At 39.0% G+C, this 22,175-nt stretch overlaps 2 protein-coding genes across 6 annotated transcripts; both read right to left on the reverse strand.

The window, feature by feature from the left end:
* Positions 1-9,826, reverse strand: LOC143876542 (uncharacterized). Of its 5 annotated transcripts, XM_077378252.1 has the most exons (10): positions 9,379-9,803; positions 8,704-8,795; positions 7,930-8,311; positions 7,383-7,506; positions 7,198-7,265; positions 2,573-2,645; positions 1,924-2,039; positions 1,696-1,800; positions 1,352-1,451; positions 1-296 (listed from the first exon to the last, which is right to left on the reverse strand). In XM_077378252.1, exons 4-10 carry the CDS (start codon positions 7,404-7,406, stop codon positions 120-122), a joined length of 663 nt encoding a protein of 220 aa, XP_077234367.1. In that variant the 5' UTR covers positions 7,407-7,506; positions 7,930-8,311; positions 8,704-8,795; positions 9,379-9,803; the 3' UTR covers positions 1-119. The 5 variants fall into 5 exon arrangements, with proteins under 5 accessions (XP_077234367.1, XP_077234369.1, XP_077234368.1 ...); XM_077378254.1 differs by lacking the exons at positions 2,573-2,645; positions 7,383-7,506 and having other exon boundaries at positions 9,379-9,826; XM_077378250.1 differs by lacking the exons at positions 7,383-7,506; positions 7,930-8,311 and having other exon boundaries at positions 53-296; positions 9,379-9,795.
* Positions 9,827-12,976: 3,150 nt separating this feature from the next.
* On the reverse strand, positions 12,977-19,000 carry LOC143877321 (putative glucuronosyltransferase PGSIP8). The gene is made up of 5 exons (XM_077379317.1): positions 18,344-19,000; positions 15,898-16,156; positions 15,077-15,278; positions 14,801-14,948; positions 12,977-13,871 (listed from the first exon to the last, which is right to left on the reverse strand). Exons 1-5 carry the CDS (start codon positions 18,619-18,621, stop codon positions 13,331-13,333), a joined length of 1,428 nt encoding a protein of 475 aa, XP_077235432.1. The 5' UTR covers positions 18,622-19,000; the 3' UTR covers positions 12,977-13,330.
* Between the last annotated feature and the right edge of the window lie 3,175 nt (positions 19,001-22,175).

Consider the following 22,175-nt stretch of genomic DNA (forward strand, 5'->3'; position numbering starts at 1 on the left):
TGAACAAAGAAACGTCTCTCTCGTCCTTCAATTTGCTTCAAAACACAGTAAATAAGATGGTAATAACTTCTCTCTTAAATTTTAACAATGTAGATAAAAAATAATAATCCGCCCTCCTTTCAAGTGACACGAATGAGAAGAACAACCATGACAAAGATGCATGTCATGAAAAAGATTATGAGCCAAGTGAAGCAGGTGGTCTTGAAAGTTTCTGAATATATTTCCATGGCTCGTGTGTTGGCGTAACCAGTGCTCGCCAGGCTATGCTCCACTGCTCTTTCAGTAGAATCAAGTATCTGCTCAAATGAAATAAAAGTTAATATCAGTCCTAGAAAAAGGGAAAGCCATAACCATTACAACCCTTGACAGAAATCAACTGAAAGGCAGAAAAAATATGAATCTGACAGAAGATAACACTATCTGCATTTGTTTAGTCCGCTTATTTTGATTTTGAGAACCAATTGTGAGTACAAAACTGATTATTGGACTCAAAATTAAACGTAAATTTGTCTAATAATAAGTTTTGGACTCAATTGGTTCTCAAAATCCAAAACAAACAGGGCCTTAGACTAGCTATTTCTGATGCATGAGCACCTCAATAATCATGATCATTTACAGCTCGTGTCTTAAGTTTTAAAACCCCAAGATAGCCACACACAAAAAATACCTGTTAGAATTACATGGTTTGAAAGTAGAAGTATTCAACGGACTTGCTTAGTCAACTCGACCGGATAAAAATTCGTGGCGAATTTAATGGGGAAACTCGGCCATTAAAGAATCTGAGAAAACTCAGTTATATGCTTGAGGAGCACAAACAAATAAAAAATGATTGAAAATCTCAGAGGTATACCATACCGCAAAACCTCCTAAACTAAAAAAATGAAAGAAGAAAGGATTGTGTACTGTAACCAAATTCAAAGGCCAGACAACTCAGTAACTCATTGAAACTGAGATAAGTTCAGAGTTTTTAAGCCAAGAATCAGAATTTAAAACTGTAATTAACTTGTACTCCTTTGTTACAAACCTATGGCAGTCTTGGTTTCAGTTTTTGAATCCCCAGTAAGAGACTGCTTTAATTCTCTCTTTTTTCACCTATTCTGTGTCTCATTAGAGCCTTTAAATGTCAGAGAAGTAAACGTTCGAGCAGAACAGTTTTGGAAGGCAAATAGTTCCAAAAAAAAAAAAAAAAAACAGTTTTGGAAGGTAAAAAGGGGACTGCTAATCAGGAAGCCATCTGCCAGTCAAGTCCAAAATCTATACAGGTGTGGTAAAAAACTACATTTTGTTTTCTTGACTGAACAACCTAATGCTGAAACTGCACATGGACATTTGATCCAATTGAAGGGACTACCTTCTCAGTGCCTTCCAAGGATTGGTTCATCAAGAGACTACTCTCTTTGAGTTGTTGAGCTAATCCAACCATCTCATCTGTCAAATCTTCTTGAAGCTTTCTGTTAAAAAAGGATGTTGAAATAGTGAGAATCTAATTCCAAAGAATAAAATAAAAGCAGATTGCTCTCTGCAATAGAATTTAGAGGTGTAATCCATAGGGCTCGATGTTCCTAGGCTAATCTAATCTACATCTACAAACACAGAGAGGCGAGATAGATATATAAACTGCATTGATCTTATAAAGTGACAACAGTTCTAAAAAAGAGAAATAACAGTTCAATAGAATTTGAAGATAGCAGGTACCTGTGTTTCTCAATGTGTGCTTGTGCCAAGGCATCCAACTTAACAGGCATTGTAGGATCACCTTCTGTAATCTCATGAGTTGCTGCTTCAACTTTCTTATGGAGTCTGCATATTTGCACCGAGTAATTCAATCAAAAATGAATTTTTAAAAAAAAAACATAAAAGAAATGTGTGAATATGATCCAAGCACCAATTATGTCAGAACACAAACAGTAGAGTTTCAGTTACCCATATCTCCTTTTTCGTAGTCCTGGAGATATATGAGAGCCAACTTCCTCTGTTCTAGAAAGCACTTCCTCAACTTGAGCTCCTTCAACAGCCTCTAAGGATGCCGGCACAGAAGGCTGGCAATGCTTGCAGAAAGCTAGTTAGGAGGATGACTTGATCTGCTTAATAGCAGAACTACAGGAATAAACCAATTCTTTTGAAATACTTAACTATAACCTACAGCCTTCAGAAATGACCATGACTCAAAAATAAAATCAAAATGGCCATCATGTTTGAAGGAGAAAAGCATAAAAATGGCTCATGTTGTCAAAAGTAGAAATCTTCATTTTATTTTATTTCACAGTTCACTGAAACATTACCCAAAATGACGATTCAATTCACAATTTGTGCTCTATTTTGGTTTGATATTTTATTACGTTTTTAGTACTTTTTCCACTACATGATATTTTAAAACTTTAGTTTATATTAAATTATGAGTGCTAATTAATCAGGTAAGTCAGAACTTTCCTTTGGTAACTGACAGATAACGCTCTTAAGGTACTTTATTATACTCAATACAGATCCTCACTAAAATGAAATGCTAAATAATGAAAAGCAGAAGTTTCTTATTAATTTGAGACTTGCCAAAGGAGGTGACCAACACACGCACCGGTTGAGCTGCTAATTTGGCAGCGAGGGCTTCAATCTTCTCTGAATAGTCATTCACTTTTGCTTTTGAAATTCTGTAGAAACCAGTCCAAAGAAGACTCCTTTACTACAATATAACTAAAGAAGTTACAAAAAGCTTTCAATACTTTCAGATGTAAAAGGCCTAGTAGGAACATGAAAACATAAATAACACTTTCTTGTTCATGTTCTGGTCCCTCCAATAATTTTAAATGTGTTGCTTATATGATGCATGTGCTTTTGCTAGACCTTTGGCCTGTTTAGTCTCAATATCCATATTCAGTGACTTTTTTCAATTAGTATCACATTTATCAATAAAAAAAAAGTGAGATACAACAAGGGCAGAGTTTACCCAATACAAGGAACTTGGTCAAGACCTTTTGAAATAAGGTTGGTTTTCTCAATGGGCACAGGAATATATGGTTGAAAGAGGCCCCTAGACCACCAGGCAAAACCAAAATTCCATTGAGAGAGAGAGAGAGAGAGAGAGAGAAATTCAACAAAGAACTAACCAAACAAGAATTTCAAAATATATTAACACTTCCAAGAGCATTTCCTTCATGAGGAAGGCAACCAAAACGCATCCACGAGCAATCAACCTCGTCCTCATTTGAGTCTTTGGGATTTGATGTGATCCAGGGAAGAGAAATAGCATAAAGAGGAGAAAAGAGAAGAATAAGGGGAAGAGAAGAAGAATAGATGGAGGGAAGGAGAGACGAATCCTAGAATCCAGTAGGAAAGAAGAGAGAAGATAAGAAATTAGAGGGGAGAAATAGAAGATTAAGAGAAGAAGAATCCTAGAATCCACTAGGAAGGAAGAGAAGAGAATAAAGGGGAGAAGAAGAGGTATAGGGGAGAATCTCTGTTCTCAATTCATTCATCAAAATCTTAAAAAAAACCCTAATGCATGAGGGGCTATATATAGGCAATTAAAATAACATGGAAAATAAAATCCCTAAAAAACTAAAACATGGAAATAAAAGTCCTAAAAACTAAATGACATGTAAATAAAAATCCTAAAAGTTTTAATGGGCAAACATGCCACTTATTGGGCCTACAATACGCATCATTCTCCCCTTGTTGAAAAGAACTCGCCTCGAGTTCTAGTCCACCTGGATCAAATATATAAATGACTCACTCCAATAGTAGAAGACCATCAGTGTCATACATCTGCCTAATAGAGATCGCCATAAGCAATCCATCCTGACAAGTGCAGCAGGATGTAGAAATAGTAATTCCAATCATCTGTTGAAACATACAGGTGATCTCGCTCGTGTTGGGTGTAACATCCACAGGCAGTACCATATCCACATAAATAATATCTGTCAATATCTCTGTGTCTGCACAAAGTTCTGCAATCTGCTCAATCGGCTCAAAGATATGGCAATCCTCCACAATGTGCTCTCGATCATCCGTCTCTTGTAGTAGCTCATCGGTCAGGACACTCGCCTCTGACTCGAGATTGTGCTCTGTCGATGGGTCAGCCTTGCGTGGCCCAGCCACAATATTTGCCTCAACTGTGGAAGTGTAAGGCTTGCTATCTAGATGCTCGGCAGTCGGCCGTGAGGAAATCTCAAAATCATCATGCTCATCGACGTTGGCCTCATCAACAATATCATCTAACCGACGACTGAAAATACTTGTGTCTGTTTCTAAGACAATGGCCTCTAGCAGACCACTAGCATCATTTATGTCTGGCATGTTGTGGGCGTCGGCAATATCAGTCGTGGCATCTTCCTTCCCTTCTAGAGATGCAGCCTCATCGACATGGGAAGAAGGACATGGGTAGGCTGAGCATGAATTCCTGATAGTCGTGGCCTCCTTGAGAGCCTTAAGCGCAAGATGCTTGTTAATGCGACTCAAGGTTACTTTCATAGCCGCTATCATGTCTAAGTGCTGATCCAAAGTAGCTTGAGTGTGTTTCTCCCAGTCCCCTCGTGGTTGGACTTGTCTTTGCCTCTGATGATATCGATAATAAGCCTTTCGAGCATATACCTTCGCGAACTCATCACGGACACCTTGCCATCGACTAAAACAAGGCATGCCTAAATCATTGCGCTCTCGCAAGAAGTGTCTCCATTTCACCTTAGCATCTCTGCATATTGTATCCTTGACTCGACGAATGGTCATTTGATGATCATAACCATAGTACTTATGGTATGCATCAATAGCCTTGATCCATTGTAAACACGCAACATCGTAATCTCCATAGGGATAGTAGTAGGCATCGGAACCATAGAAATATGGAACCCGTGGTGCAGTCATAGTGGGGCGAATCAATGTAGCATGGCCCAAGATGGAATCTGTGGAAATCATCGGTAAGATATGTCTGTGATGTCGATAGGAAAATAATGCTTTTCGCGGATCGTCGATCGGATGTTAGAAAGTTGCCGATCGGATGATGGAACGTGATCGACGGCTGAGATTTCTCCTGAAATTGTGCTGAAAGCCACTATCTGCGGCTGAAAATGAGATGGATGTGCTCTCCTTTCTGCGTGGAACAACTTCCATGTAGAAGTCACAGACAAATTTCGAGCGAAAATAGCCCGAAAGTGGAGAGAGAAACTAGATGGAGAGAGGATAGAGAGACTAGAGAGAGAGAAAAGAAAACTCTATTTCTTTTTTTTTGGGCGGATGCCTAAAGATAAAAGAGGGGGGGAAAGGAAAAGTAATGAGTTACCCAAGGTAAGAATGGGGGTCAAACTAATGAGTTACTTAAGTGAGGGTGTCTAAAGGAGGAAAAGGGGCTGGAAATTTACCTTATGGTATAAGGTATTCAATGATTAACAGGGGGGTGTCCAAGGAACAAAGGGGGGGGGAGGTTATCTATTTTGTCAAGTAAAGAAACTGACAGATGTAAGGATGTAAATCAAACAACTTGCCTTGGGCAAGTAAAGAAACTGAGAGATTTAAGGATGTAAATCAAGCAACTGGCCTTTCTAAAGTTACCACCAAAATTGTAAAAGATAAGTTTGGGCACTTGCCTTATATTTTGTGAAACTTGCTATGCAAGTTACGTACTCACCCATGAATCTATTTTTTTTTTTGGTGGAACACAGCAACATGGCAATAGCAACAGCTTGCCTAGACCCAAAAATCCTCACGTAATAGATTTCTAATTACTAAGAAGGGGGGAAAGGAACTATAGCTTCAACAATCCTTTCATGGAAAGTACTCTCTGAACAATATCCTATGCGATTCTTTGAGGGCAAAGTTCTGAGAAATGGCGGGAATAGCTCTGTTGTTGGATGTTTTGAAGAAAAATCCTAATTTTTCGAGCCAAGCCCTTCACTCACGGTTTATTTTCAGCTTTTGTCGCTGCATTTGTTGATGCAGATTCTATTTCTGAAGGAAGGCCTGGGTTTTAGAATTAATGTGCCTAAACTCTCTAGGTGTTTAGGAAGGCCGAATGGTGGCTGGTTTGTGGTGGAGTTGCGGTTTAGGACAGATGGTGGATCTGTGATAGGCAGGGGATCGAGGCATTGGCTGGTGTTTTGAAGGCTTAAATAATAGGAAAACAAGAATGCTGTTGAAGATTTTTTTATTTTTTTTGGTTCTGTTTTGGGATTGGATTAGATGAGGGAGAGGGTTTGGGTTTGCGGAAGATGGTGGGGTCTGAGAGATAAATAGGATGGAAGATGGTGAAGAGAAGGAAAGAGAGAATAGAGAGAACGAGAAGCAAGGGGAAAGAGAATAGGGAGAGAAAAAGAGGGTTGGATCTTTTGCTCTGATACCAAATTAATGTGGCCCAAGGAAGGAGAAATAGAATATAGAGGGGAGAAATAGAAGATTAAGAGAAGAAGAATCCTGGAATCCACGAGGAAGGAAGAGAATAGAATAAAGGGAAGAAGAAGAGGAATAGGGGAGAATCTCTGTTCTCAATTCATTCATCAAAATCTAAAAAAAACCCTAATACATGAGGGCCTATATATAGGCAATTAAAATAACATGGAAATAAAAATAACATGGAAAATAAAATCCCTAAAAAACTAAAACATGGAAATAAAAGTCCTAAAAACTAAATGACATGTAAATAAAAATCCTAAAAGTTTTAATGGGCAAACATGCCACTTATTGGGCCTACAATACGCATCAGGATTTGATGTATTGAACACTAGTATTAGTGTTTTGATATGCCAAACACCGCTATAATTGAATCAACCATATGAAGAAAAAAGACATAAAAAACGATGCAACTCCACCCACCCTGACCATCAGTGTAGCCTTCACCTGCTTCCTACCACAAGGACAGACTACAAAGAGTGGAGGAAGACTTGTGGCCCCTAGGTCCATCAGTAAGGACACCAAAGTGTGGAAATTAAATATGTATTATGGGCATCATATATTAAAGCATGACCAGCAAAAGGAAGCATTCCAATATTGCACATGCAAGGTAGATGGTTGCTACAGACAATCTGCACCCATTTTCTCAAACAAAAGACTGTCGAAAGCATACTACACAGTACATTCTAGGTGAAAAGCCCTCGAATATAATTGAAGATACAGTAATAGTTCCAAGTGGTCTACAGAATCATTCAAGAAAGAAATTTGTATGCATACTTCTGAAGCGATAAAAAACAAAGAAAAACAAAAAGTGATTAGCCAAACCTTGGTAGGCCATCGGGTGTAATCTCTGCCCCAAGGTTCTCTAGCAGTTCCCGTAAAGAAGCAACATACTGCAGTCAATAAAATAGTTAGATCAAGTCTAATAGTATGAATGGATCATCACGTAATAAACCATTTCATTCCAATGTAAGACGCCTCATGAAATTAGTATGCAAATTATGAATTACACTGATCTGTTTAAGCAGTTGCATAATTCCAGCCTTCCAGGAAAGGAAATGATATCAGCACTGTAATGTTTTGATATTCCACAGTCCGAGCTTGTCTTTTAGTGTTTAAAGAGCATTTTGGAAACTGTAAAAATAAAATGATAAGAGAAAATCATCCAAAGACACAAAAGAAGTAGAAACTCGAACGGTAGATGCAACATCCCAAACTAAGCACCAGATGAGCTAAAATAACAATCATGGAACTTCCTTCAGAAGGGGACCTAGAGAATCCGAGTCTTGTGGAGGAGGTTCGTGATCTTTTGAAATAAAGATGCTAACCTCCAAGGAAAAGTGCATTGAAATGACAACCGTAGGTCTAGGGTATAAAAAAAAGATAACCAAAAGGTTTCAGAGTGAGAACTAGGACTGATAGCAAGGCTCAGATGGTGGATGGTTTACAGAAGTAAATTGATCTTGCAAAGAAATTCATTGGATGTGGTTTCATGTTGAAACAGCATCCCCAGAATCCTAGGTTTAATTCACTGTATTAAAAAAAAAAAAAACTCACTGTATTCAATGCGTCTATTTTCGTTTTGAGATGCTTTAGTGAGATTCATCAGTACTTTAATCAGTTTCTTCTCGCTGCACTCATCAATTTAGTCTTCCTCGACTTCATTCACAGATTCTATAGACCAATAGTAAGGGAAACAATATCATCTAAAAATTCAATAACGCATTATGATTTCAGATTTCATTGTTCCAGAGCTCCTAAACTGTGAGGAATGTTTTTATCAATTCAATATAGCCTTTGATCAATTTCTGCTCACTATGCTCATTTGCATGGAAGTGCTCAACACATCTTGGGTAAGGAAAATGAAGCACATAAGTTAGCCTAGAACGGCATGGTATCTCCCCATCAAAAGAATAGGTTTTGTAACATAGAAAACCACCTGAAAGCCAAAAAAAAAAAGACAAAATAAAATATATGATACTGATATCAAAGTTGGCCGACTACAACAATACATTTGTGGAAGCTCAAAATGGTTCACTAGAGTTTATGGAATGATTCATATGTTACACCATCAACACGACAACATGCTTACATCACACAGAGCGTTTAGTATTTCTAAGATTTGGCATGATTAAATCAAGCCTAGTATCTAATATTCTAATGTATGCATTGGTCAACCAAATGATGTCCATGAAAGCAAAATATGAAAAGAGATACAAAGTTAGCACATTTACAAGTCATGGCAACATGTTCCTACATGGATGGCATCTATGTTTGGCCGGCACATGTCAAATGGTTACACATGCATTCAACACACTATTTTGCACTCACATGTGCGAGCTTTGCCTGATTTTGTTGCTCTGGAGCAGCAGCAAGCAACCTCCTTAAGTTCACTTCAGTTTTGCTGAATCCCATGACACAACCTATCCACATAGACAAACTTAACAAATTATATCTGGTTGTAGTCCATAGTTATACTTACAAGTAGTTTTGAGAAATACCCATGAAACTATAAGGAGAAGAATATAGCATAGCCTGCTCTTAGAGGAGCGAGATCTTGTTTGTACTAAAAATCATTTCTAGCATGTTTACACAAATCATTCATTAAACCAATCATTAAATGAAAAAATCACCACCTCCTTTAGATTTTGTTGTTTCTTCTCCAGGATTAAACATGTATTCAGTCAAAATTGACCCTATCATTGAATTTCCACACGATCCTCTAATAGAATCAATCCCCATTAACGTTCTCAGCCTTAGCATTTGTTTGCTGCTGATTTGGGTTGACATTAAGGCATTCAATATAGCCTCTACTATGCTAAAGAAAAATACCGAATTCAAGAAGGTTGCAGAGGGAAAAAAACCCTAGACAAACAAAACTGTAAAGAAATTGAAGAGGACGATCTTCGATCCTAACCAAGAGAAACAAAACAGTCTATAGGTTTGAAACAGAAAAAATAACGATGAAGCGAAGGATTTTTGGGGGAAGTTCTTCGATTAATCTACCTGTAAAAGATCTGGAAGGAAAGCAGCTCGAGGGTTTTTTTTGGTTGTCACAGCTCCTCTCTCACTTTTTCTTCAATTTCAATTCACGTTAAAGGGGGCGCATTATCCTACAGGGGGTGTGAAAAAAAATCATCTCCCTTCCGCATTTTGTTCTTTTTTCTCTTCTTCCATGGAAATAAAAAAGCGGGCTCCGGTCCACCGAAATATAACGGAATGGAACTTAAAAAGGAGTGAAAAGGACGAACGAGTGCTTCGTTACAGACTTACAGTACAATACAATTATATTACCGGATTCGGATTCGGATTCGGATTTGGATCGGACCATGTTCAAGGTTAAGGCCGTCTGAAGAGTAAAGACCTAATTGTAAGGGATCGTGAGGGGCCCTTTGGATGAGTGTTAAGTATAAGAGGAATTTAAGGGCTCAATCCTCAATTCTCTTCATTTGGGAAAAACTGTGAGAGATAATGAAAATGAAAACAGTGTAAAAGAGGGTTCATGATTAGAGAAATTATACGGTGGCAACCCTTTACGTATAAAGGGCGGAGAGAGAAAATATCAACCCTCTTAATTTTTTATCAAGGGTAAAGTAAAAAAAAAGGGGGTTTGACCTGGATTAAAAATTAAGGGGGAGAGTTTTTTCTCTCTCTACCCTTATTGGCTGACGGTCGGCCACCATATAAAAACTCTCATGATCAAGCTGCTGTCATGGTTTGAAATTTCGGTTTTGGCATAAATTTCAGACCTAGCCGAAATCCCAAAATTTTGGCTGAAATTTGGGAAAGGAATAAAAAATTAATATTTTTTTCCAAATTTTGCTGAAATTTCCGAAATTTCAGCCCAAATTTCCTAAATTTCGACCAACATTTGGTACGTTTCACCAATTTTGGTTTCGGTCTTGACCGAAATCCAGACAATTTAAAACCATGGATGCTGTATGCTGTCAGCATTTCTTGGATTTTAAATAAGAAATCCATGTTCTAGAAATATCTCCACCATCTTGAGATTTCTAAAATCTGAAAATATGGGATGATCTCCTACTCTCTTTCTGTCGGAAAGAAGGGCTAGAAATCAGAAAACGACGGCTGGTCTTACTTAGAAATCAGAAATCCAAGGTTCTAAAATCCGTGTATCCAAACAGCCCCTAGATGTTTTTATCCATTCTTCCTTTCCAAAAACTATAGAAAACACTTGTGAGGCAACACTACACGTTATAAGATCAACCTCATTAATCAGATTGGACAAGATCTCTCACAATTTAAGGCATTACAGGGAATGGAGGTGAACAGGTGAACGGGGACGGACAGATTGGACAAGATCTTTTTGTGTCCTGACAAAATTCTAGAATTCAATGGGGTGGAATTTTGTCCAATGACTTATGATTTCAGGGTCTTGTTGGGATAGGGGTCCTGGAGCGAACCAGTCATGTGCCACACAAGGACATTTAGTGAGTAGCTTGGTCCTGTGGCCGACAAGTTAGCAAGAAACGCCTTATTGATTAAGTCAAGTTCAAAGCCCCTAACTAATGTGAGTGTGTGCGCGCGCGAGGATGGACAGGGGACTATTAGCTCTTATTAGTTTCTCTCAAACTATATTAGTAAATGAACAAGTAATAAAGAGTATGCAAGCTTACATTTTGGAGCAAGCTATACTAATAAGACCTATGATTGCCCCTCAAGCAAGGACCCTAAACGGCCTTATTATGATCATGCCTTACTAATAGGTCCTCCCTAATTAGGTCCCTCTCACACAGTTATTAGCATGTCCTATATGCCTTGATGTCTTTTTTTTTTATTCATGTGATACTTAGTTGCAATCTTGTTATGCTGGAAACATCTTCTTCTTTGAAATCTGCATCAGGCATAGTTTAACTATAGATGACAAACAAACTTCCTAGGTATTTGATCATAATTTTTAAACTAAGCATTGGAAATCATTGTTGGGAGTTTCTTGATCTTGTGCTCCCAGTGGTATTTTCTCATTCTTTGCAACTTTATTAGTTGATTGCAACAATCTTATGAACAAACTTTTACTGACATAGACCAGATGGAGAACAGTTGTGCATATACAAACACCCTAACCATATAAGCTCACGAGACCACAAGACCACAATCACAGGTACAAGAATGTTGTAGCATAACTATATACATGCCTTTTGTACTAGACATGTATTCTGCTGCTGAAAATACAACCGTTTATGAGGGCTGATGCCGTTCTGCTACCTGATTCGAATCAAATGCTTCACTCTGTGGCATCTTAAATTCTTAACTGACATCGTTCATATGAGTTCTCTTCTTGGTAACTTCTCATGTCTCCATGAAACTCCTTTGCTCACTTTCACAATATTTGTTTTGGTAGGAAAGTTAAGAGAATGGTGCAGTAGCAGAAATTCAATCCTGAAAAATAAGAAAGAAATAAATTTCTTATTATTATTTTTTAAGTTGGTTCGTCGGTGAGCCAGTGACTATGGTATGGGAACAAGGAGGCAAGTAGTGTCTTTGTTGTGTTGGAATCCACCGTTGGACCATTTAATCAGGCCTGTTGGAAAGGCATGCGTTTTGTTTTGGTTTTGGTTTTGGTCATATCATTGCTCTGTTCGTGTGGTTGTAGATCTGAGTGTCTATCCGTTATGCTTGTACATATGTTTTGATCTGTTTGTAGGAGCAGATTTTAAATATCCCCTTGTTTTGATAGATGCATTCCTTTTTTATCTTTGATTCGCCGTTTCAATTCCCGACGACAAGGTTGTAACACCCATGATTTTAAATTTCGACAGAAATCCAAAATTTCATTTAAATTTCAGGTTTCCAAAACCGAAATTGGGTAAACACGAAACATTACAAAATTTCGATCGAAATTTCGAAAGTTTGGAAGAAATTTCGATTTCCCTGAAATATCGGTCCGAAATTTAACGAATGCCACCAAAAAATCTGAATTTTATTCATTATTTAATAAAATATTCTGAAATTTCAGCCGAAATTACTGAAATCACAAGGGTTTATTCATCAAAACAAGTGCAATAAGATTAACTCATGGAGGAGCTCCAAAGCAAACAACTCAAATCCATCAACAAAACAAGCGAAAAGAAGACTGTTAAACTAAGGAGGGAAAAGTTCCCAATCCTTCTTAAACACCCCAAGAGCTAATCTATCGGCTACCCCGTCAGCCGGCCTCCTAATTTTAAATAATGGCACTTTTCTATATGTTTTAAAACAAAGAAAGGGGCATTTTGGGTGTGAGATATTCGAATCCAAATACAAAGATTGACCAAACATGAAATTCGGAAATATGGGATTTCAAATTCAAATCCTCACATGACCATCCAAACAAAATACTTACAATTATGCAGATTTGGAAATTGTGGATTTCAAATTCACATTTCTAAGTCGTAAATCACAGTCCAAGGCTATCCAGATGTGTAGAATTAGGAAAATGTAATGCTGTTTGTCGTTTCTGAGAAGATTTTTTTATGTTATGAAAAAGGCCTTCATAAATACACAGGAACAAATATATGAAGGATATTTTTGTGCACTCGAAATAGGTGGATTTTGTGGCTACCTCACAATATAATTTGGGACCTCCAGGCAAGAATCTAACGGATATGGTTTGGATCCAGATGCTGTGCCCAAATCCTGTCTAATTAATGTTTAGATCATTTCAATCCTTCGGTACATTGACACCCCTACTAATTTTCACTCTTGGATTTCAATCCAACAGGGGACAACCTGTTAAGAATTGTTGGCAATATAGCTACCTGATAACCTAACAGATGATTCTCATCTCTCCACAAATGCCGGCACCCTCTTCACTAGCTTGTGTTATGTATAACAATGTGATCATGAGCATAAATAGAACAAATACAGGAAGGCCACAATGATCAAAATGGTGTATTTGAGAATGAGATCAATCAATCTAAATCTTCTTGCTGACTGTGGATTTAGGCTGTTTTGTGTCTCAATACAGCTTAGTGAACTCAGGCAGCTGTGGAGACTCTCCGAGTCTGGGAAAGAAGCCCTCTCTTTCGAGGGATACCTGCAAGCAAGTCACAACCTTCTGAACTGATCCCCATAAGAGCGGTGCAACACAGAAAGCGTAGCCAAACACAGACAGTGCTCGAACAACCCCGTCTGAGTACCAAGGAAACACCATGACGCCTAGAGTACCAACGATACACAGCCATGGCGTGAGAACGGGAAGTGTTGGTAGGATGAAGGCATTGATGACAACAGATGAGAGCGCTGCTGAGCCAAGCAAGTATAGCATCCAGCCTAGAATCGGATGAACGGTTCGAGGGATGAGGAAGAATGGGACCATGTAGGCAGCTAGGATTGCCCAAAAGGCCACCGTCTTGAGAATTGTATGTAAGCAGGTGATGCTTTTCTCCTGCCGCCGATAACACAGCTTTGATAGGTTGGGCCGTGCTAACCGGGTTACTGCCATGATCACTAGGTACATCACCGCCTGGATTAGCACTACGGGGACCTCAGAACTGTACCTGCTTATACATCAATCCCCAGTCAAGAACGAACACCGAACAATGTCATTGGTAATAACAGGTATGCAGATGCAGTTAAGTAGCATAAACGAGGACCCACGGTGTTTCCAAGCTATGAAGCTATTGTTAGTTTTAGGATTTTTTTATTTTTTTTTTATAAAGATACCAAATTCATTGAAAGAAAAAATTATAAGTGCACTTTGACGGTAAAGATTGCTGCATATAAAATGAGGTGCTTGATGCTCCTGATTTGGCTAGACAATCTGCCAGATGGTACTTCTAGGAATGAGAGAAAAAGAAAAAACACCATGCAAGTACAAATCTTTGATCTCATCCATGAGATTAGCTAGTCTCCGCAGCTCTTTGCAAATCTCTTTGGCCCACAAAATAGTATTAGAAGAATCGCTTTCTACCTCTGAACTGCCCTCCATCAGGGTGATGAAAATGGACAATCCTTGGTGAATAGCATGTAACTCGGCTTCTAGGTGATGAAAATGAACAGTTCTTGGTGAATGCCCAAACCAAGGTTTCAGAATGTATCTCATTAAGTAGGCCCACCGACCAAAGACCAGCTTGATCTGATTGTTCATCTGTGCATTATGTTTATGCCATAGCGTAAAATCACTCCCATTGAACAATGTGATTCCTAATCATCATACATTCAATCTTTAAGTTTCATTTTCGTGCTACAGTAGATATACAGTAGATGGCTAGGAATCAAGTTGTTCAATGTAAAGTAGGCGATTTTCAAGCTATTGGTCCCAATCGGCAAGAGTGTCCCAATCAGTATGGCCCATTAATGCCTACAGCTCCCCTATATGGTTGCTAGTGAGAAAGGAGTTGTCAGAATGCGTTTTGAGTTACAGAAATTTCAAATCCTTATTAACAGAAGTTCTTTTTTTTTTTTTCGCAGGGGAAAATGTTCTCACCCGAGGGTCTTTCTACGTTCTTCATGCCATGAGATGCCCAATGGAAGAACAGGCCACGCCCACCAATACCAGGGTTTCAACCAGGGTGCACTCGGGAATGTGATCACGCTGTTAGGCCCACAGGGTATGCTCCATCGAAGCTTCAAATCTGCATTCCAAACAAATACATCCCTACCATTCATGTTTCAAGCAAAAAGTGCCTGTGATTTTACTCTCTCCGGTATAGCTACTTGCAGTAATAGGAAACCAAATAAGCAGGCAAGTGAGAAAACATACAGAAGTAGGAAGCATCCATTTGGTAACCTAAAGGAAGGCGGTAGTCGCCATCGAGCTTGGTGCCATTGGCGGGTGGATGGAACATTGGACCGTCTAGCAAGTCCGAGAAGTAGCCTGAAAGAAATCCCTGATCTGCACCATCCGGGTTGTCTCGCCCGATCTCCAATTCGTGGCGCATGTTCTTGAACACTTCCATCGAAGGCTGCACTCGCCCAAAGGAACCCATTTCATCAAGTCTTGAATTTACAGAGTCCAGTGACATGATTTGTAGAACGAGATATGTTGAAGTACAAATAAATAAATAATACCAACTCTAACAGCTTAAGCTTTTGGAGTAATTGGTTGCTTCACATGGTATAGAGCTATTGCCTCACGGCAGGTCCTGGGTTCAAAACCCAACAACTCCTTGATATTAAAAATCCATGTGTACTGCCAACCCGAAGGAGGGGCAACATGTGCCACGTGCATGGCTAACCCAAAAAAAAAAGAGGAAAAAAGAGGGGCCACACGTGAGGGAGTATTGAAGTATAAATGATTAAATAGAGGAGTTCTAAACTGAAGGGCGCCCTTGCAAAAAAATCGATGAAAGGGCGCCCCTATTGGTTGCACATCACCAGAGTGCACTAAATGGGATGAAAAGTAGAAGAACATTAAGTGCACATTGCTGACGTGCCACCAATGGGGGCGCCCTTTCATCCCATTTTTGCGAGGGCGCCCCTCAGTTTAGCATTCCTCGATTAAATAATACCAACTCTAACAGCTTAAGCTTTTGAAGTAATTGGTTGTTTCACAAGATTAAAAAGAATGGCTTTTCCTAGTACCTGCAAGACGAAGAGGCCAGTGTGGAAGATGCATGGATTGATGAAAACAGCGCAGAATTGGCCACACTGGAAGAGTTCATCAGTGTTTTGCAGGAAGAGGTTGTCGGAGTCGAGCATGACAACACGATCATATTCCACCAGGCTCCATGCGTACAGCTTGTTCAGCGTCAGCTTGAATCTCTTGTTGAAGTTCTCCTGATTCTTATACGGGTTATCCATGTTTTGCACTGTCACCACCTTCACACCATCTTCTTCTTTCCTGCCCACCACATTAAACACATGAATCAGTACATAGATATGGGATCTCTCCAACTTCAAGGCAAAAGTTTGGAAAATGTTTGGGAAAAATCATAGAAGAATTCGGGAAAAAAACAACTTATATATTGGCACTACCATGTTTTAATAATAGCACCAACTCGTTTTGTCTTTTATTATTTAAACAGTTGTCAAAACATTGTTAATTACAGTTCCCAAAAAGCTTTGAGAAGCCAATTAAACAAGGGGAGTGATAAATCGACTCCCATATATCTTAAATCGACCCCCCATGTGTCTATCTCTCTCCTCTTTCTCTCTCTAACCCAGAGCAGAGAGCAAGACACATAGGGAGTCGATTTAAGATATTTGGGAGTCGATTTATCACTGCTCTCAAACAAGGAAAGACAAGCTAAGTTAGTGCAATTATCAAAAAATGGTAGTGCCAATATCAGTAGCCTTCGGAAAAATGAAGGTAAATATTACATAATAATGACAAGTGTATTTACAATATATGTATACCTATTTTACTAAACAAGACGACAAAAAGCATGAGGTATGGAAATTAGAGATTTTCTAAATTATTAGGGATTTTAGTAAAGTTTAAAAAAAGAGGAGAAATTTCTGGGGAATTTTTATTTCTTAATAATTCAGAGAATTTTGTAAATATGGTTACAATTCCAAAGATGCTCGCAACAACCACTAAGAAAAGCGGTTAATATGAGGCAGAGTGTCATTATCAAAACAATCGGAGCGGCAATATCACCATCCTTTTCTTTTGATTTTACGGTCAGTCGCAATTGACGAAAACGGTGGACAGTTCAGAATCAAGACCATCTAAGTATCTAACTATCCAGTCAATCATATTGAGTTATGGTCATGGGTGACTGACCCCTCTCAGTAAATCGCAACCGAACGGGGATTATATTGTGGGGGGGCGCGTTGGATGTTGACAAGCACAATGAATAAATTATCATTTTCAAATCAACTTATGCTTCTTAAAGTTGAAAATAAGACGCACTATTACTGGGGTCATTGTCATTAGAAATTTAGAACTGATAAGATCACAATTCTGTCTCTACATATTAGGTCTCAAATTACCAAAACAATCTTCCAATACAGGGGTAATTCAGTCATTTTGGTCAAGAGCAAACAGCATGTTCTACGGCACATTAAATGTACACTGGGAAGGTCAATGTGTTGCAGACGGTCGAGATCAACCCGAAACTCTAATTCTTTAACGGCAATAAACGTCACACCTTGCTGGATATAAAAACTTAACAAAGGTATTAAAAAGTCATATAATAAATAAACCCAGATTGGTAATGACACCCTCTGCACAAACAATTCGACATGATGGGATTGGTATTGGATCCTGTAATACCATATGGTTACCATGACCCTAGCCAATCAAGCCGCAAATATCACATAGTTTCCAGGTGCGCGACTGGTGCTAGCCACTCTCTGTGTTTTTTTTGTAAGAATTTCAAATTTGGAACGCTAGGCCCACTCTTTGTCAAGATTTTTTTCTCCTCACTGGCAATTCCACTGTACAAGAGCAAGATGTGGGGAACTAATCAACTAAGGCAGTTAGGTGGGGACCACTGATGAGCAGGTGGGTCGACCCTGGGCCCACACAACGCTTGGATAAACATAGCCCCGAGGAAATCCAATACGTTTTTTCACGCGTTATTTGAACGAATTGTGATCCGTCTGACATGTGCTGGAAGTACCTATATGACAGTTGTGGCCCACAATAATCAAAGGCCACAATCGCGAAAAAGAAAAAGAAAAAGAAAAATCTTGCTCGCGTGATTCAGCCTGGCATTCGAGTTAGAATAGTCTGACAACTTATCCGATTCTAATTGGAGATAGCTCAAAAGGAAAGGAATCAGGTGAGCTAATAGCGAAGAGATAAGGGGGAAAAAAAAATTTAATTAGATACAGTAGATCCAAGCCGTCCGATTGATTGTCGGAAATGTTGATTTGTTGGCGATTTACAGCCATTGAATTCAACGGCTAGGATGTTCCTATTTCTGAAACATGGAAGCTTCAACCTTCAGAGAAGTATCTGAAATTAAAGTTGCAACCTTTCTAATCCGAGAACCAAAAAAACAAGGCCTCAAAGATGCCTAAATCGAACGGCTCAAAATGAAAGAGAGAGAGAGAGAGGTGAGATTTTGATTTTACTTACAGAGCTTCAATCCATCGGATCGGAACATCAGGTGAAGCGATGAGAACAAGATCTGCCTCGACCTTGAGCTTAGCAAGAGATCTGAACATCACACGTGCCGCAACATAGAACTCGTAATCTCTCGGAGTCCCCATATACATCATCGCCACGTAAGCGTTCCTGTAACGCTGCTCTTCCAAACCGGTTCCGATCACCGTTCCAAACCCCACCGACACGAGAATAACGGCAATCACCAACAGGCTCTTTCCAAACCCTAACTTTCTCCTCCATTTCTCCATTTTACCCCACTTCCTCTCACTTCCCACTCATAAAACCCCAACTACAAAGAAATAGAATCAAACTCCAAAAATCAGCTACTAATTGCAAAAAATTCGAAACTTTTCCCTCTCATCTCGATTTCAACATTGCCAGGTAATCTCCCGCGGGTACTGTACAAGGAACCGGAATCCGCGGCCGGAAAAAAAGAATCGCAGGTTTTCCGGCAAAGATATAGTTTTCTTTGCAGGAAGAAAAAAAATTAAAGAGGAACGAAGTATGTCTGGCTTTAGAAAGAGAGGAAATCAGAGAGAGTTGCAGAGAGAAAAGGTAAAGGGGGTGAAAGAAAACGCGAGTTTGTTCTTCTTACAAAGAGGAGAAAGAATAAGAGAAATGCCCTAAAAGCCAAACCCGGCTTTCGTTTATTCTTAAGAATTAAGATGCGGAAAATAAATAATAATTATTTATCTAAAACGGAAAAGGACATACGGTGTTTTGACCTGTACATTAGATTAGATCATCGGTTTATACGACCGTTAGATGACAATTGTACGGTGAAAAGAAAGATAGGAAACTCGTTTTTTTTTATAAATGAGTCCACACGTGATGGTTCTGCGGGTCCCGGTTTTGTAGCCGGTTACAGCGTGACCCTGTTCAAGAACTGATAGACGGTCCCCCATCTGACTTGTTGCCACGTGTCGCTGATCTGTTGGCACATGCCGTGTGCCTAAGAACCATATATAAATATTTTATGGGAGATATTTTGGTGTCGAGTATCTACATTGAATATTCTGTGCATACACGCTATTCCCCAACACTTGCCCCTGACCTTGCTCTGTGATTCCCCCTTGAGAAAGGGTGGGGAATAAGGGCCTATTGATTCAAAGGATCCCAACATTAATAGACAGGTTTTGGGGACTACCACTGAATCAGAGAGTGTCCATTAGATCTAAACCAAAGGTCTGAAATCAATTTGGATCATAACCCGGACCTAGTCACAAAATTCAGGATCCAAATGGACGGTTAATGTACAAAAATACCCACCATATTTGCATTTGGTACATCTCGTAAATCTCTTCCTTCTTCTCCCACTGACCCTAAGCTCTAATTGGGTACAATCACAATGTAAGTAGGACTTAAGACAATCCTATGGACTGCCCGATTTGAAATGGAGCCTGGCCCAAACTCAAAGCATTACCCGAAATGGATCTGACCAATATAGGATCCCAAGGGATCATGACCCAGTCATAGGTACTAGGCCCCTAGTTGGAAACACAAAGTATACGCCATATTCTGGGTGTACAGCTTATACATTGGAACATGTCGATATTGAGGTTGCTAGGTTAGGTCAACGGCAACGTGTTTTCGGTTTGGAAACTAAGACGTAAAACACCGGCCTTGGTTGTACCGTATATGAAGTTGACCTCTTCGTTGATATTTGCAAATGGCAAAATTAGAGTGCACAAGTCATGAGAATTGAGAAACGGGTTTTGTTGAATTTTTCCCCTTTTTTGTATTTTTCCCGGCTTTTGTCTACAAATCACACATGCCACCTCCCACTAGGGAAAAAAATAATAATAAACGAAAACAGATAGAAATTAAAGCCAGCAAAGAGATGGACTGGAAATTAGTTAAACCCTTTCTTAAAAATAAAGTATGAAATTCCCATTTTGCCGTTGCGTGATGGGAGCAATCTAATATCTTGCCCATAGTTAGGAAATGTCAAACGGGAATGAAACGTCTCTAGCTCAAAATATCTGATAGAAAAATAATATCAAAATGGCATTGTCGTACTTGTCATTGTATTTCACCTAATTCTAAAATCTAAAATAGTAATCCATGATTTATCTAGGGCAGTGATAAATCGACTCCTATGTTTTTATCTCTCTCCTCTTTCTCTCTCTAACCCAGAGGAGAGAGAAAGACACATGGGGAGTCGATTTATCACTCTCCTTTATCTATTGCTTATTATATTGAACAAACAAAATTATGTAAATATTAGCAATTTAATATTTCTACAAATGCTACAAAATGTTCACGTGCATAAAAGGGTCTCAAAAATAAGTTTTTTTGTAGAAAAAATATAAGATTTTTAAGTTCTGTTTTTTTTAGGAAGTCTAGACTGAAGGAACCCTTGCAAAAAAAGAGGTGAAAGGGCTCTCCTATTGGCTACACGTCACCATTATGCATTAATAACAGCTAAAAAGTCAAACATGATCGTGATGTGCAATGGGTGAGCCATTTCACCTCTTTTTTGCAAGGGTTCCTATAGTCTGGAATTCTTTTTTTTTTTTTTTTTTGAAGTGTTAATGAAAATTTGTCAATAAAAGGGAAAAATACACTTAGACCCCCTGTGGTTTCTGACACATTCAACTTAACCGCTAATGCTTAAAAAGTTACAAGTAGACCCCTATGGTTTCAATTTGTATAAGGTAGGCCCTCTCTTTTGAAACACTATCAATGCCAATGAAGACCCCATACACCCCTCCAAACCCAAAAACTACCAAAAACATAGTGGGCCCACATTGTTTGGATGATCTAAAGCGTTCATTTGATGGGCCCTGACATAGATAGGGTGTGCCCAAAAAATCAGCTCCATCGGATCATCCTAACCCTTCAATCTGTGGACGAACCGTGAACTGAGGGGGTCTACCTTACACAAATTGAAACCACAGGGGGTCTAAGTGTATTTTTCCCTAAGATTTTTGTAGAAAAAATAGAAATAATATAACTATTTTGGGTCTCACACAGGAATGTATGTGTAATTGAGACCGTTGATCTTGTAGAACATCATACATCATAAGGGGAGCCACATGGTCTCTCGGCCCCATGTCTAAGATAAAGGACTCCAAAAATTGACGATTTTTTACTGGTAGAATCGTAAATGTGAATTGAATAGATCAAAGGGCTATGATCAACCGATCAAGGTGGTCCCCACACCAATTAGTGGGACTAGTGGACGAAGGTAGTAGAAACGGATCCAAGGGCATTCACGTGGCCCATATTGTTAGCCCCAAAAAGTGGCTGATAGAAAAGAGGCCAAGGACCAATATCTTTTTAGCATTTTAAAACAAGAACAGATGCCCATGTTTTCCAAGCACGGCTAACAGGAAATAAGGACATGCGTCCCTACAATCTACAAATCGTTATTCTTTCCTCTATGGATCGGAGGGTTAGGACTATCCTATATATGGAAATGATTTTTGGGGCACAGCCTATTTACGTTGTGGCCCGACAAATGGACGGTCTGGATCATCCTATGCAGTTAAAACATACATACTGGACTACATGGCCATACACCATATAAAAACTCTTCTATTAATTCAAGCCCTCAACTAAATTTAACCTGCTGCTTTATTTTCTTCCCATGTGTTTTATGGATGTCAAAAAGGCAAATCCATCTCTTTTTTCTTAAAAAGATTCTGTGTGATAAATCAGTCCACTAATAATGGATTAACCCTAAGCCTTTTAAAACCTTATCTTAATTTTTGAGAGAGAGAGAGAGAGAGAGAGGTGTTTGTTTTCTTCTTCCTTTTTTGGGTCTACATGTTTATAGTGTTTTAAAAAAAGAGGTGTT

This window comes from Tasmannia lanceolata, unplaced genomic scaffold (assembly GCF_043159265.1).
Source record: "Tasmannia lanceolata isolate RefF3 unplaced genomic scaffold, GAP_Taslan_0.1 ptg000005l, whole genome shotgun sequence".
Taxonomy (NCBI): Eukaryota; Viridiplantae; Streptophyta; class Magnoliopsida; order Canellales; family Winteraceae; genus Tasmannia; species Tasmannia lanceolata.

Bases quoted from the DNA above. Each gene is read 5' to 3' on its own strand.
- LOC143876542 (XM_077378250.1), bottom strand. From the start codon at position 8,787: ATGGGATTCAGCAAAACTGAAGTGAACTTAAGGAGGTTGCTTGCTGCT. The intron at 2,646-7,197 runs GTTTGGCTAATC...TGGTTTCTACAG, and splicing joins ACACCCGATGGCCTACCAAG to AATTTCAAAAGCAAAAGTGA. The intron at 297-1,351 runs GTAGTCCCTTCA...TCATTTGAGCAG, and splicing joins CCTTGGAAGGCACTGAGAAG to ATACTTGATTCTACTGAAAG.
- LOC143877321 (XM_077379317.1), bottom strand. From the start codon at position 18,621: ATGGAGAAATGGAGGAGAAAGTTAGGGTTTGGAAAGAGCCTGTTGGTG. The intron at 16,157-18,343 runs GTAAGTAAAATC...TGTGGTGGGCAG, and splicing joins ATCCGATGGATTGAAGCTCT to GAAAGAAGAAGATGGTGTGA. The intron at 15,279-15,897 runs GTACTAGGAAAA...GGGCGAGTGCAG, and splicing joins CTGGCCTCTTCGTCTTGCAG to CCTTCGATGGAAGTGTTCAA.